Source organism: Balaenoptera acutorostrata, chromosome 5 (genome assembly GCF_949987535.1).
Source record: "Balaenoptera acutorostrata chromosome 5, mBalAcu1.1, whole genome shotgun sequence".
NCBI lineage: Eukaryota > Metazoa > Chordata > Mammalia > Artiodactyla > Balaenopteridae > Balaenoptera > Balaenoptera acutorostrata.
In genome coordinates this window covers 3,650,657-3,667,420 of record NC_080068.1, presented here as the reverse complement: position 1 = coordinate 3,667,420, position 16,764 = coordinate 3,650,657, and the positions used below count along the sequence as shown (strand labels likewise).

Here is a 16,764-nt window from a genome sequence, read left to right as displayed (position 1 = left end):
CTCTATGCCTTAATTTCTTCATGTATAAAGAGGGGATATCCTTCTATTGTAGAACACTGCCTAAGAACACAGAAAGCCTTCCACTTTAGCTAATGACATTATTGCTATTATTTTTTTACTCTAATATTGAATAATCAACAGAAGGTTGCTTGCTGAGTATGGAACTGCAGAGAAAACAAAGCGCGTCAACTCAAGGACACGTCATCTAAGCCAAGGGAAAACCTAACACACAGTCTCTGACCCACCTGCGCGACAGATTTAATTTTCCTTACCTTCTGGATAAACAACATCTTTAAAAAACCTAAGAGCTGTGCTTGTGACGGGCCATGCATCGCTCTAAGCACTTCATAGATTTTACCTCTAGTCGTCACACAGCCATTTATCTCCATTTGACAAAGGAGGATTCCAGGTAATAGAAGAGCTAAACACTTAGCCAGCATCACACAGCGAGTGGTGAAGCCAGCACGTAGATCCGGGCTCCTGGCTCTGCAGCCTTGCTCTAATCACGAGGCTACAGTTCTTATTAATCCCTTCCCTTCGTGTAACTTTCTTCACAAGGGTTACAGCTGGTCAGATGACAGCCTTCATGACCACAGGTACAAACTATTTCCCGCACTGGGCTGTGTTTACAGATGGGTTACCGGGAGCAGCATGGTTTTCTCACTGAGATCCCCCCACCCAGCCCCTGATAAGTCCTGGGAACTCCTGCAGATCCCTGGGTCGTTATCGGGTTGGCCAAAAAGTTCGTTCGGGTCCCCCCATAACGGCTGGGAAAGCCCGAACGAACTTTCTGGCCAGCCCCACCATTTCAGTGTGTTTGAGGATTCAGGCTCCTGTGGGGTAGGAACAACAGCACCCTATCAACGACGAGAGTCTGGCACTGAATATGAGAGCAGGGCAGCTCCAACCCCGCTTCACCTTGGGCTTCTCCTCTTCCATCAGGGTGACTCTGAGGCTCTACTGAAAACCTCCAAGTCCATCTGCCTGAAACGCCCTTGCCCCCCACGTCCAACCTCACGCACCTGGTGGGCTCCAGCTGCCGGCACGTTCCCTGCCCCCCATCCACAAGACTCCGGGCACGTGTCAGCGCGTCTCTCTCTGCTCCTAGTCTGTGAGCAGGTCTAAGACAGGAGCCCAGACTTCCTCACGCTCAAATACCCGAGACCAAACACAGAACACATTTCCCTCAAACAAGTCATCTGACACATCTAGTTCCACAACTGTAAGCCCACTGCTCTTCTTGCAACATACAGACGTTGCTACCTTAGGCACACCATGTGTATATATATATAGAGAGAGAGAGAGAGAGAGAGAGAAACACAGCATAACTAACATAAAACGCCCACGCTGGAGGTTTGGTCAACAAGAAGAAATGGCAGAGGTTGACAAGTGACCAGTTCTGCGTGGCCAGGGTGTCTCTAGACCAGCAGGAAAGGGAGGGGCAAGGACCAAGGGCCCGAGAGGCCAGCGTGTGTGCTACACTCGACGTGATGCTTTGGTGCGAGTGTTCTCTTGCATCATTTCTTCACGTGCTTTAGCGTGTAAATGTGCATTTATGGTCTCTTGTATTGTTTTTGAACAAGCTTCTTATCTATGTTCCCCAAAATAGACACTTTTATTTAACTCATTCTATGTAACACCTAAGATAGTACTAATAGTCCTGGCATTTTAATACCGTACATGGAAACAGTCACAAGCATGTGTCAGTCAGACCTCCGAAAATAAAGACCATTTCTTAATGATGAAGAGAAATAAGGACGTCAGAGAAAGCAAAGATCTTAGGACAAGGAAATTAACAGAGACCTTAAGGACATTTACTAACTTTCATTTAAATCACACACACACACACACACACACACACACACACACACACACTTGCACCCCACTCTCCCTCACGAGTATACCTCTATGTATATAACGACACTCATTTTCTTTTGTTTTAAAAAAAACTTTAAAAGCTCATAACTAAATAATAATCCAAATAAAATATATGGATAAAGATAAAATGGTCATTTGATCTAAGTAGGAAAAGTTTTCAAAAGTTTACAGAAGATTGCTACAGACCTGACAGTAGTAAGCTGCCTTTTTTTTTCACTAGGTACATAAAGTAAGCACTAAAAGGTACTTCATTAAGGATTTAAATTAAATAAAAATAATTTTTACATGATTATTAAGCACAGGAAAAAAGAAGGAAACTCAACCATCACTCTTGAAAGGATTCTTAAACAGATTACCTGAATAAAATATTTAAGAGTATGGTCAGGCCTAAAATCAAGGAAATGGACTAAAGAAATTTCAGGGATAATTATATCTACATGACCAAATTTACAGAGTATTTATTTTGGTTTAAATTTAATATCAGTATTTCAAACATATAAAGTATGATATTTTAAATGAGAATTAAAACTGTAACTTTAGTCTTACTATGATTAAATAGTTAAAGAAGAAATACTTGATATTCTAATAAGATGCATTTTGAGTATTCTTTTTTTTAATTGATCATTCTCTTTTCCAACTAATCTTAATTGATTTTATTTTTATGTAGTCTATATTTAAATCGATCATTACCAAACAATGTTTAAAAGCAAGGATGGAAAGTATGCTTCTTCTTTTGACTAAAAGTAAGGATTCTTCTTTAATATGTCCTACAATGAGATAGAGCTTTTTTCAATCTTATACATACAAGTTGTGTATGCAATGCGTTGGCAAGTTCTTAAAACATATTTCTTTACTTCTGACAGGGTAAAAAGATCTATTATTTGTTGCCAGGGTTTCTTGGCCCAAATCCAAGGCAAGATGACCTTGTCCTTGAATAAAACAATAGGATATTGCTTCCTCTCAGGCCTCTGTTAGCTAGCACAGTGGAAAACCTCCCCAAGAGATAGTTTATTTCATCTCGGGAAATATATCTGTCATAATAGACAAAATAAAGATCAGATAAAGAAGAGGTAGAGTCTTAACCCAAAAGAGGTGTAACTTAACACCTACGATTAATCTTGGTGCTATTTTCTACCCTGCTAAGGAAAATGCATCAATCAAATTATATTAAAAAGACACCCTACCCAATGTTTACAGACAAGGTCAGATTGTCATGGTAGGATGAAAGCAATTTTTTCAAAATTGAGTTTCCTTGAATCTTTTCTAGTTAAAGACAGGAGGGGGGTGGGGGGGGGGGAGGAGGAGGTGACACTCCTTCGCTGGATCTTCATATTATAGCCATTAATTTGTCAAGTGTCCTAACGCCTCCCTCTCTGTCACCTGTATTGACCTACTCTCGCTGACATAATCCATTCCAATAGCGATGATCTCATTGTTTTTCTCATAACCTTCTAATTCCTCATATCCGTGGACCCTCACTTGCTATTCTTCCATCCTAGAAACGCCTTCTCTATTCTGTACTCTTAACAGTTGATAAACAGTTCTGAATTCCAACCATATTCTTCACACCTGGTATGAGGAAGGGGGAGAATTCACTCCAGATACGAAGTCTCAACTCACCGCACAGACCAAAGCAATTACAACAATTAATAAAATGAAGAATTACATTATTAAGTAGTGGCGCTAAATCATTATTCAGAGGAAGCAGAGATAAATATGAACAGAAACAAGGAGCAAATGAAAGTCAAGCACAGAGCACTGCAGGCTGAGAAATCGGAAAAGAAAAGGAGCCCTTAGCATCTGTAATCAGAGCACCTTGTCCTAAGCGAAAAGAGCACAGCTGGGAAAAAACTATGCTCCTAAGCGAGAGAATGTAGATTACAGAGGTCCTCGGTGACCAGGAGGAACTCAGACTCATGAAACGATGACCTGTGGCTACAGACGAGCCACGGCCAGCGTGGCCTTCGGAGAGGTGGTCGTGAGCAGAAGGCGGGCTCCGTGGCAGATGCAGACTCCACCGAGGCGGAAACGGGGACGTGGAACCGTCAGGCTCAGGGCTGCCCGCGGAGCGCAGGCGGCCACGGTCAGGCCATCTGAAGTTACAAAGGGCGCAGAGGAAGTACGGGCATCAAACTTATGCCTAAAGAGTTAAGCAGCAATTAAACATGAGAAGGTACACGCCAGGGCCAGACACAGAAGAGCCGGAGGAAGCAGGAACTGGGCTAAACGGCATCTATTCCTATCATCCCAACTCAAGCCGCAAAAGCACATCAAAAAGGACAGGAGCGTATTGACTGTACCTATCAAATAGTTCTATAAAACTATTTTTTTTAAGTTTGTAAAATAATTTTGATCATGATATTGTTGCCCTTTTTTTTTAATAAATAGATTTCTTTTAAAATTTATTTATTTATTTATTTTTGGCTGTGTTGGGTCTTCGTTTCTGTGCGAGGGCTTTCTCCAGTTGCGGCGAGCGGGGGCCACTCTTCATCGCCGTGCGCGGGCCCCTCACTATCGCGGCCTCTCTTGTTGTGGGGCACAGGCTCCAGACGCGCAGGCTCAGTAGTTGTGGCACACGGGCCTAGTTGCTCCACGGCATGTGGGATCCTCCCAGACCAGGGCTCGAACCCGTGTCCCCTGCACGGGCAGGCAGATTCTCAACCACTGCGCGACCAGGGAAGCCCGTGTTGCCCTTTTATATGAACTTGGAATGTCACACATACCAGGAAAAACAAGAGTAGCCGAAGAAAAGCATTTTTTTCAAGTCGTGTATTCCAATAATTAACATCAGCTCTGATACGTATACAATCCAAACACCTGATTTAGACTAAATTTGGCCACAGGAGGAGAACCAGTACAGGGTGGTGGTTAAAGCAGGGCTGTGAAATCAGACACACCCAGGCTCCAGGGATGGTTCCACCACCTACAGGCCTGGGAAAAAGGTATTTCTTAATCTCGCTAAGCCTCATTTTCATCATCTCTAAAAAGGTGATAACAAATCTTTCTTTAAAGGGTTGTTGTGATAATTCAGATAATATGTAGTACAGTGCCTGTCATACAATAAGCACTCAATAAATGATAGCTATTGCTGTTTATTCCCTGCATTTAAGTAGGCATTTTCTTACATAAACCACTTTTTAAAAATCATCATTTCATCATGACTGAAGTCTCATTTATTGTAAGGATAACGCACTACATATATCAATAATTTCTATAAAATGTGCAAAGGACAACTAGATGATCAGTTTGATAATACCAAGTTGATTTATTTTAAGTGATTCATGTAAAACATTTACGAAGTTTCTAAGTCATCGTGTATCGCACAACTTTCAGAAGCACGCTGAAGGCACCCTCCTCCCGCCAGCTCATCTGAGGTGCGCAAAAAGGCGGGGTGGGGGGGGGGCGGGTAGAACACGGAACAGCTGGTAAACGGAGCAACGGCCCTTTCCTGTCACCCCCAGGTTTCCCCCAACTTCCTAAGCCTGTGCAACTTTTCTTGTGTAACATCTATGAACATTCTGTGCCACTAGGGTTCCAGAGCAGTCTTTTTGAAACGTGGTTTTAGCATACATTTTTTTAATGTTAATAATCTCCTTTTATTGTCAAAAGCCCCCAAATCACAAGGCTCCCGTGGAGACGGACTGAGCGCCAGGCGGCGGTGAGAACAGAGCCCGGTGCTGGGGGCCGTCTCGGCGACGCACAGGTGTTCACACCTGGCCAGGTGGGACCGGGACAGGGAGGAGAGGTGACAAAACGCACACAAAGCACTAGTGTAAAGGGTAGATGGGGCTTCACGAACCCAAATTCACTCAGATGAGAAAGTCAGCAGTGTTTACTGTGCACCTATTAAGCGCCAGCAGCTGAGAGAACGCACGGCGCTCGACAGGGAAAGAATAAAAGCCCGTAAGATCTGAAAGGTTCTCACAAAGTAGAAAAACTGAGTTTACCCCTGCTCAACCACAGCTTCAAAAAAAGCCCCCGATTCAATGTTGTTCCTTTTAGTATCTCACTCACTTCCGTAGTCAAAGAAGCAAAGCCTATTTTTAGTTTTTTAAGGAACCTCCATAGTGACTGTATCAATTTACATTCCCACCAACAGTGCAACAGAGTTCCCTTTTCTCCACACCCTCTCCAGCATTTATTGTTTCTAGATTTTTTGATGATGGCCATTCTGACTGGTGTGAGATGATACCTCATTGTAGTTTTGATTTGCATTTCTCTAATGATTAGTGATGTTGAGCAGCTATCCCACTACTGGGCATATACCCTGAGAAAACCATGATTCAAAAAGTCATGTACCACAGTGTTCATTGCAGCTCTATTTACAATAGCCAGGAACATGGAAGCAACCTAAGTGTCCATCGACAGATGAATGGATAAAGAAGATGTGGTACATATATACAGTGGAATATTACTCAGCCATAAAAAGAAACGAAATGGAGTTATTTGTAATGAGGTGGATGGACCTAGAGTCTGTCCTACAGAGTGAAGTAAGTCAGAAAGAGGAAAACAAATACCGTATGCTAACACATACATATGGAATCTAAAAAAAACGGTACTGATGAACCTTGTGGCAGGACAGGAATAAAGACGCAGAGGTAGAGAAGGGACATGAAGACACAAGGGCTGAAGTGTAAGCTGGGACCAAGTGAGAGAGTGGCATGGACATATATACACTACCAAATGTAAAATAGATAGCTAGTGGGAAGCAGCTGCATAGCACAGGGAGATCAGCTCGGTGCTTTGTGACCACCTAGAGGGGTGGGATAGGGAGGGTGGGAGAGAGGGAGATGCAAGAGGGAGGGGATATGGGAACATATGTATATGTATAACTGATTCACTTTGTTATAAAGCAGAAACTAACACACCATTGTAAAGCAATTATACTCCAATAAAGATGTTAAAATAAATAAATAATTAATAAATAAATAAAATTTTAGGGGAAAAAAAAAGAAGAAGCAAAGCCACTTAAAAAGCCACAAACTTTTCCAAGAGGTGAAAATGGAAGTTATTTGTGATGTTACCAAACTTCACGCATTTAAAATGAGCTCTGACATTATCCTCATAAAGCCGCATAGGTCAAAAGAGGGGTGTCCCACTCATGTCTGCTCAACAGCTATATACTGAGTCACCTACCTACTACGTGAGAGCTGGGACACTGCTCTCCTTTTCACCTCCTGCATAAAATTAAAGCCTCAAAGGTCTGCTCATTAACCAGCAAAGTCTACATAACCAAAGGTCTCAGCAACAAGGAGCAAGTAGCAAGATCCTGAGGGCACCAACTGACAACCCTGCCCCAGAGGATGATGTGGGCGGCGAACTCCAGGACTTCAATTTGTAACAGAAATACGGTGGGAGATACCACTGACACGCTTTCTAGGTATCACTTGACTCAAAGCTATTTTATGGCTAGGGTTACTTTTGTCAAAGCATTACCCTGGAATTCACTAAAACGTAAAGCACTTGTTAGGAAATAAATACGCTTTATGGAATAGGCGTCTACACACTATTTGGTATTACCTGCCCCAACTGCTCCTTTTCGTAAATCTAGTCCTACTTTTTCCTCCCCCGCCAGTAAACTATTTTCTTTGTTCATTAAAATTATATTATTACTCATTTCAGTAAGCCCCTCCCCCCATTCTGAGAAAGGACATGTGAAAAAGGTAAACAAAGAGCCTGTGATCTGAACTTTGCTTCTAAGGTTCCTCAAGTGCAGTTTAAGTAACACACCTTACTGGTCCCTGGAAAAAATCCCGAGTGCAGAGGACCTTCACGTCAGGGGCCCTGTTACTAAAATCTAACCCGAGTAGAACTTCTCTATAACAACCTTTCTTATTAGTGAAATTAAGTATAAGGCTGGTCTTTTTTGGGATCTGATCCGGAGAGATTTAATTAGCGAGGTACCACAAGGATCTCATTACGAGGGGGCTGGGCTCCAAGCCCTGCATCACAACACGCCTGCAACACAGCCACTGCCCGGGAACATCCCACCACTCTCTGGGCGTGCAGGGCGATGCCTTATGGGTAGCTTCATCTAAGAAAAACCTCTCGGATTTAGTTAACAATTCTGTTCGTGATGGTGAACAAAACCAAATTAGATCCATAAACCTAGGCATCTAAATATTCTAATTCATGGTCTTCTGTCTATAAATTTTCAAAGCCTCAGCGATTTATCTCCATTTTCAGAGTTGAACATTTCAATCTTTTTAGTATACATAAAAGATAATTCCTATACCCTAATAGAGTACTTGCTAGATGCCAGAATATAAAAATAGGCATTTTAAAAATACTTAAGACTAACTACTATATAAGCTGCTTAAATATATGCATTTTCATTTGGGACATTTAAATATATATATATATGACACACACATATGAATTAGTGTGATGGCAGAAAACTTCCAACATGGTGATATAAAGGCAGCAAAGTGAGAACTCACATTCCTGGAACAGGAGGCTTGGACTTGGTATTAACCATAGAAAAGTGTTTCTCACAAACAGCAGGAGCTGCCTGTGGGATTTCAGCGTGACAAATGCAGAGCTGACTCATGGGATCAATTATAAAGAAGCGATACTTGTGGCATTAAAAAAAGAAAAAAATTCTGTGTTCTCATCACCTGTTAATTCACGTTAAGAAGTCAGATGAGTCCCACTGATGGTTTTATTAGCAAATCAATAACCAAAGCTCTCCTCCTTCCTTCAAGCCTACATGTGAATTCCGTACTACAGACGCCTGTTCCCAGTAACCTTTTCATGATCTCTCATTAAATTCAACGATACAAATATTTTTAAGAAACTATTCAAGTGCTTAAGTTAAAGCTGAATTGCCAAGTTTTAATTTCTGATTATAAAAATCAGCCGTCCAGTGTTTCACAATGTTTGTGATCTTGCTTTAAATGGACTGCTGGTCTTGTTGAAAAAAAATGGTTAAATCACAGCAAAATTGGAAGAACAAGCCAGCTGTAACTCACCCTCCCTCCTCCAAGCAGACTCTCAGACCCTCTAAAAAACATGCCTCCCCTGAAGAGACACAGCGATCACCCCCATTTTAAAGCCGTTCTCTATGACGCGAGGTGGAAGCACAGCACAGCGGCGTTTGAGGTACTTACTGAATGTTTCTCCTGCTGGCCCATAACTCCATGCTTAGCTGGGATTGCTAGTGGTTTCATAATGAAGAAACATATGCTGGACTGAATTTACACATCATGCACCAGTCTCTCATGGATGCCAAGCCACCCCAATGACAGCACCGAATTAAAAGAAAAATGAAAAGGAAAGAGAGAAAAAAAGAGGAGGAGGAGAGCCAGCTGCCGCTTCAAGTCTCACTACCGGTGAGCTGAAAACCCTCACGCTCGTGGACCAGAAAAGGCATCCGCACGACCCTGCCGGTCTCCATTTTTATAACACTGAAACTCTAGCCACCTCCGGCTACGACGAGACTGAGGAAACCTTACCCAGCCCTCAGTCCTCCCAGAGAACAAGATCATTTCTGAGACTGAAGAACGAGAGGCAAAAGAAAAGGGGGAAGAAAAAAAAAAAAAAAAAGCTAAAATGGCTGACTGCACACAGACTCCCCTCCGAAAGGCTTCCTACAGAATGATCTTAGTCAGGGTGGTGGAGGAACCAGTCTTCAGCACTCAGCCAAGCATTGTTAATACTCTTGTCTCATTTGCAATCACACATACGGACCCCTTCGACCACGGAAGAAAGGAGAAAGAGAAAGAAAGGAAGAACCAGGGCAGAGCGTGTGAATCGGGACCTCTTCCCGGAAGGCTGCCAGTGATGCTGACGGAGCAGTGACCGGTGATCTCTGTCCCACCCCACTAACCAAGTTCGCACAATTAATCTCAGCGGCATGACACTGATGGACATTTGATCTAATGACGCCTGTCCCTTACACTCAACACAAGCATGACTGCCAGCAAGACAGTCACTCACAGAAACACGGCACATGCACACACAGTCTTGAGAAGCATGAGTCTGAATGCAATACACCAATATAATTACATTATTGTGCTTACTTTGGAGGACCATGGCTGCAGGCAGTTGGCATAGCAACGCACAAGGAAAGCCATTTCCTGGGTAGAGAGAAAGCTTCCTTTTCTAAATAAAAAATTCCTCTTAGGAAACAGGCGGCATTGCTGCTTCCTGCAGAAAGCAAGACACTGGAGTCTCTTAACCTGTAAGGCTCACACTCAATGCAGTTCTAGTGATGTAAGTGGATTTCTCTCTCGCCCTCCCTCTCCCTATATACACTGAAATATTCAGCTCAAACGGTACACACATTCCTTAAGGCTCGCCCCCTCCTCTACTTAACCATTTCACTCATTAAGGTAGCAATGGACAATTCAGATAAAGTAACGAGCTCTTGCCTGTATTTTATCAGCGGCTGTAGGTTAAGCCAAGTCTCAGAGGGATGGAATCCATTGATTGCTGACTCCAAATAATATCTCTGAAGACAGGGTGGGAAAGCAGAGCAAGGACTCACTTGAACAGCTTTGAACTAAAACATGATTTTTCACCAAGGGGAAGAAACAAGGATGGCTGTGACCTCCTCCCCACTCTCGAGTATCACCGTGCTACAGGAAACGAGTACCCACCAAAAATTCACAAAAGGCAAGCTTTGTATAAATTTAGAAGATGTGATTTTTCACAAACACCCATACACACACGCGGGCACACACACACAGCACCTTGCAAATAATATCAAGATAAACCCACTCAGGCTTTTTTTAAAAAACCAAATCAAACTTCTTTTACAGGTAGAAAGTTGAAATTTAATAAGGTTGTGTAATTCTACCACAGACACTGAACTCCACCCCGGGTTAGTAGGTTATTTGAAAAGACAGCACTACTGTCGACATTTTAGCTTGGAAGCCCTGGTCCTTTTCTCATGGTCGCATCTATCTATAAATGGTATCCACAATCGAAAATAGATCCGGAAAATCTAGGCACCTGAGTAACTGACTTCGGAGCTGCCCCCTAATAAGCTGGCTCCCACACCACTTATTCTCTTTCCTCTCCCCTCACATCTGAAGGCGGCCAGACCCTCCACATCTCTGTTTGGGATCCTGCTCCCCCCAGCATGCCCCTTCCATAGACTTCTTATATTATCCACTCAACCTCTCGCCCACAACTAGAGGTTCTCCACTTTTAAATATGTTAGGTGTCTCCCATCTCAGAAACAAAACCAAAACCAGAAACCTTGCCTAGATCCTACCTTCTCCTATGGCTACTGTCTGACCCCTTCCCCACTTCACACCCAAACCTCCGAGCAACCACCTACTTGGGCTCTGTCACTCCCTCACCGCACCGCCCTCTCAAATGAAGGACCACCACGGTCCTGTTATAATGCCTGAGACATCGACAAGTCACCCTTAACACCCTTCTCCACATCCGATCCGTCACAGTATCCCACTAATGACGTCTCTACCTTCTCTACAATTCAGATTTCTCTCCATCTCCGCTGCTACCATCCCACGCCGATCACTATTTTTTGCCGCGAAAACTGCAAAAAGTCTCCTTATTGAACTGTCTGGATTCAGTTCTAACCTCGTCCACTCAACCCATTTAACAGACTGCCTCTGAGATCTTTTAAAAACTAAAATCTGGTCATTCCATCTGAATCCATTGAGCCCCCTTTTCAAACCCAGACACACGCATGGCTTCCCACTGATCTCAGCGCACAGACTAAAACTCTTGTGGTATCTGCAAGACCTGCATGTCTTGAAGACTCACCCCACACTCAGACCCTCAGGTCACCTCAGCTGCTCTTGCTTCCTTGAAGGGGCAAGAGGACCTTTTCACATGTTATTTCCTCTGCCTTGAACTCTCCCTCACCCTCCCTTTCCTGACCGACTCCTACTCCCCCCCTCAAAACACACTGGTGAAATGCCCTCAAAACTACCATCATGTTGTGTATCACTTTTCCTGTCATGCCGTGAGTTCACGCTTAATCACGAAATTATGTGCAGTTAGCGTTTGCTTTTCCCCTGCTACACACCCCTCTCCTTCACGGCCGGCACCACGGTTGCCTGCGTGCCACTGGACTTGCAGTGCGTAGCACGCTACGTGTTGTATACAATCAACACTTTTCGAATGAATGAAATCCCCAGTGACTGGGAATGGACATTAGCAAGACCATATGTGATCTTGTAAACCAGTCCCTAACAAAAAAAAATCCCAAACATTTTTCTATAACAGACAAATGAATTATTTAAAAGTGAACAGTGCTGTTCTTTGACAAAGGGAAAAGGCAATATAATAGAGCAAAGAGAGTCTCTTCAACAAATGTGCTGGAACAAATGGACATCCACACGCAAAAATAATCATCATCATCTAGAAACAGGCCTTACGCCACCCACAAAAATTAACTCAAAATGGATCACAGACCTAAACGTAAAACGCAAAACTATAGAACTCCTACAAGATAATAAGAGGAAACGTAGACGACCTTGAGTACGGTGATGCCTTTTTAGATACAACACCAAACATGATGCATGAAAGAAATAATGGATAAGCTGGATTCACTAAAATTAAAAACTTCTGCTCTGTAAAAGACAATATTAAGGGAACTAGAAGACAAGCCACAGACTGGGAAAAAATATTTGCGAAAGACATCTGATAAAGGACTCTTATCCAACATATACAAAGAGCTCTTAAAACTCAACAATAAGACAAAACTTGAGTTAAAAATGGGCCAAAGACCTTAATAGAAACCTCACTAAAGAAGATACACACATGGCGAATGAGGACATGAAAAGATGCTCCACACCATACGTCATCAGGGCAATGCAAATCAAAACAATAACGAGGTGCCACTGTTCACCTATTAGGACGGTCAAACCCCCAGACACTGACATCACCAGATGCTGGCGAGGATGTGGAGCAACAGGAACGCTCACTCATTGGTGATGGGAATGCAAAACGGTGCAGCCACGTTGGAAGGCCGTGTGGTGGTTTCTTACAAAGCTAAACATACTTCTACCTGATGATCCAGCAATCCCACTCCCTGATATATACCCAAAGCAACTGAAGACTTATGTCCACACAAAAACCTGCACATGAATATTTATAGCTATTTTATTCATAACTGCCCAAACTTGGAAACCACACCAAGAGGTCCTTGAGTAGGTGAATGTATAAATAAACTGTGGTATGTCAAGACAGTGAAATATTATCCAGCGCTAAAAAAGCAACCAGCTATCAAGCCATGAAAAGACACAGAGAAACCTTAAGTGCATATTACTAAGTGAATGAAGCCAACCTCCAAAGGCTACATACTGTATGATTCCAACTACACGACATTCTGGAAAAGACAAGACTATAGAGACAGTAAAAGATCAGCGGTTGTGGAGGGAGGGGAGGTGCACTGGGAATGAACAGGCAGAGCGCAGAGAAAATACTCCGTATGATGTTATAATGATGGATACACGTCATTATACATTTGTCCTAACCCATCTGTACTACACCAAGAGTGAACCCTAAGGTAAACTATGGACTTTGCACGAATATGATGTGTCCATGTAGGATCATCCTTGGTTAAAAAAAAAAAAAAAAAGTACTATCCTGGTGAGTGAGGCTATGCATAGGGGCAGAGATATATGGGAAATCTCTGTACCTTTTTCTCAGTTCTGCTGTAAACCTAAAACTGCTCTAAAAAATAAAACCTTGAAAAAAAAAAAGGTAAAAGCTAGAAGCAACCCAAGCGTCCATCTATGAATGAATGCATAAACAAAATGTGGTATATACGTATCAGTACAATGGGATATTTGGTCTTAAAAAGGAACAAGATTCTCTAATGAGCTACAACAAGGACACGCCTTGAAGACACTGTGCTAAAGTGAAATGATTCAGTCACAGAAAGACAAACACTGTATGACTACACTTGTATGAAGTACCTAGAATAATCAACTTCACAGACAGAAAGGAGAATGGAGGCGGCCAGGGGCTGGGAGGAATGAGGAGTCATGTTTAATGGGTATGGAGCTTCTTCTGGGAAGATGAAAATGTTCTGGAAATGGATGGTGGTGATGGTTGCATAATGAGGTGAATGTACTTAATGCCACTGAACTGGACACTTAAAAATGGTTAAAATGATAAATTTAAATGTTATGTGTATTTTACTAACATACGCAAATAAAGCCAATGGCAACTCAAGAGCTAAATGATCAAGCTGCACAACTTTCACCCATCCAGCCCATGCCCCACAGGCCCACGTGACAGAAACCTGTCTCCAAGGTGAAGTCAAATCACCTCCACGCTGATGGCGGCTGACCTTTTAGGGGAAGATTTCGCGTTGCTTGTCTTCGCAGAAAAACCTGTCACTTCTCTGGAGGAGGAACTAACCTCATCGGGGACCCTGAGAGATGAAGTCAGAGTCACACATCCTCAGGCACTGACGCTTTTCTGGGCTGAGACTGGTGAGATTTCTCTCCCAACCTGGCTCCACGCCTACAACCTACACATTTCAAAACTCATGATTGCAGTACTGAAATTTTACTATCCCTGCTACCTTGTACAATGAAATACAATTATACCAGGTTATAATATGCCAAACATAAAATACGAACTGACGATTTAAGAGAATCCCATATTACAGATTTTACACAAATAAGAAAAAAATCACCCTTCGGCTGAATTTGGTTCTATTTACCCTATTCCTTAACCATCTAGATTTAGCAAATAGCATTAAAGAGATCCAGCTAGAAAAAGGACAACGTAACAGCTTTCTGCCTGTGTTAAGAACTTCTAATGACTTCTAAATTATCAGCAACAATGACCCAAAAGATAGAGATTACATAACACAATTCAAGAAATTACTTAAGCTTTTCCATGCTAAATTTAAAACCATCGTATTCATTTATACTTTTTTCCACCTGAAGTATGCCCTTTTTAATTACTATGAAGTTGAGAAAAATGGTCTGTTCTTCTCAGTAATTATTAACCACATTTAGGATTAATATGTGTTTATGTATGTATAATATCTATAGTGTTTATCCATAGATCTCCAAGTGCTTTACAAACATTTAATTAAGCTTGGTCAAAACCCAAGGAAGCAATAAAATAATGTATTCGTCTTTCCCAGAAAAATAAAGTGTATGCGATTATAGAGTTAGTAGTTTGGAAGAACACAAAATAGAACTCCAGGTTTCTAATATAATTTACTTTATCCACTATACGTATGTTGATTTTCTCCCCTCTTCTCCCTTCCCCAGAGGAAAAACTATAGAGGTTGGAGAAAATCTGTTGGAGACGCAGGAAGAATTTATTCTTCAATATCTGGAAACGTAAAATTTTACAAATTTGAACCCTAATGTTTTATTGTTCATCAAAGAAATGACATTTTAAAGCGCTATTTTCTACACGACCACACCAAACCCACTGAGCACCAAGCCAATGCAAAACTGTGCAAGGTACAGTCAGAAGTTTTACTTCTCTTTTCCTAAACCCAAAACATCCCATTAGTATTACGATTTCTTTCTAAAAAAAAAAAAAAAAAAAAGTTGATTATCTGACAAATTCTTCACACCGTAATTCATCCCTACATTTCACATAATCTGTTTCATCCTCGGGTGAACTTCAGACAGGTCCCCCCACACACCCTCCTCACAGAGGAAATCAGGGCTAGAATTTTTATTTTTTCTACTTCGACCAATAAAAAGGTACTTCAGGTTCTTTATTTAAAATAATTTAATTATGAAATAAAATGAGAGACACCAACACTATGCCTGATACATAATAACTGTTGAATACACACCTGAGTTTAATTTAAATGAAGGCTTTAGAAATACTAGGAACCATTACTTGAATTAGCACTTAGAAAGATGGAATCGTTGAGTCCAAAAAAGATCACCCAGATATACTCTAAAGAAATATTCAAAGAAATCTTTAGGCTATGTCTTTAATTAAAAAAACTGTCTGACAACAAACTGCTTATGTTACACCTGACTCATAACTGGAGAACTAATGTAACCGGTCTATAATGAATATGCTCACTATTTACATGGGCCATGTTAGAAGAGAACGATTAAAAGATGGCATGAAATGGGGAGTTCCCTGGCGGCCCAGCGGTTAGGACTTGGCGCCTTCGCTGTCATGGCCCGGGTTCAATCCTTGGTCACGCACCCTTCCCCCCCAAAAAAAAGATGGCATGAAATGGAGACATGCAGAAAAACAAATAAAAATAAAGAAGGCTGTAAGCAAGTAAGAAATTCCAACATACAGAACGGGGCTTTTCAAAACGCACAGACTTTAACAGCTGATTTCACAAAGTTTACCTCATTCCCGAGAACTGTTTTAAGAAGACCAGACTTCACCTCAAAATGCTCAAGCTCAGAGGGGAAGTGCTTGTACACTGGTTGCAAATCATTTCACTGCTTTGTCTAAGGACAAGGCCTGAAAGTGGGCTCCTGACTTCAGTATTTCATAGAGCACCAATCCAAATATAAATAGCAATTACTATCTTTATTACTAATTTGGCATGTAACCTATTCCCTTATGATTAACATGTTTGCACGAACACAGTAGTTAATTATCACTCTTATTTTTATTTAACAAAAAGAGAAATAGTGACCACAAACTGGAATGTAAATTAGCTGAAGGCAGGGACCATACAACATTTTATTTATCTGATATTGTCAATGATAAAATGTTTTATCTCTAGTACTTAACACACAGTAATTGCTCAAAGAATAAACGCATAAGTAATTCCACTTATACATTTTCAAAAGTCACCTGTGAAGTAGTACTACCCCAGCTTTAAGATGAGGAAACAGACATAGGATAGTTGTGCAACCATAAAAGATGTCCAATTTGCTTACTGACAAAATTAGGTGTTTTAAATAACTTGACAGGTGAAAAGAGTAGACGAAAACCAGCAAATCT

General features: G+C 41.7%; 1 protein-coding gene across 9 annotated transcripts in view; it reads right to left on the bottom strand.

The window, feature by feature from the left end:
* The window catches only part of RAPGEF2 (Rap guanine nucleotide exchange factor 2), a 248,001-nt gene that overhangs the window by 82,386 nt on the left and 148,851 nt on the right, over positions 1–16,764 (bottom strand). Inside the window, exon 1 of one of the 9 annotated variants that reach the window (XM_057547441.1) lies at positions 8,988–9,642. The exons of the other annotated variants lie outside the window; for them this stretch is intronic. Coding sequence (XP_057403424.1) covers positions 8,988–9,047 — 60 coding nt within the window. The 5' untranslated portion in view covers positions 9,048–9,642. Of the gene's footprint in view, positions 1–8,987; positions 9,643–16,764 lie in introns of those variants that run through there. 9 annotated transcript variants of the gene reach the window in all.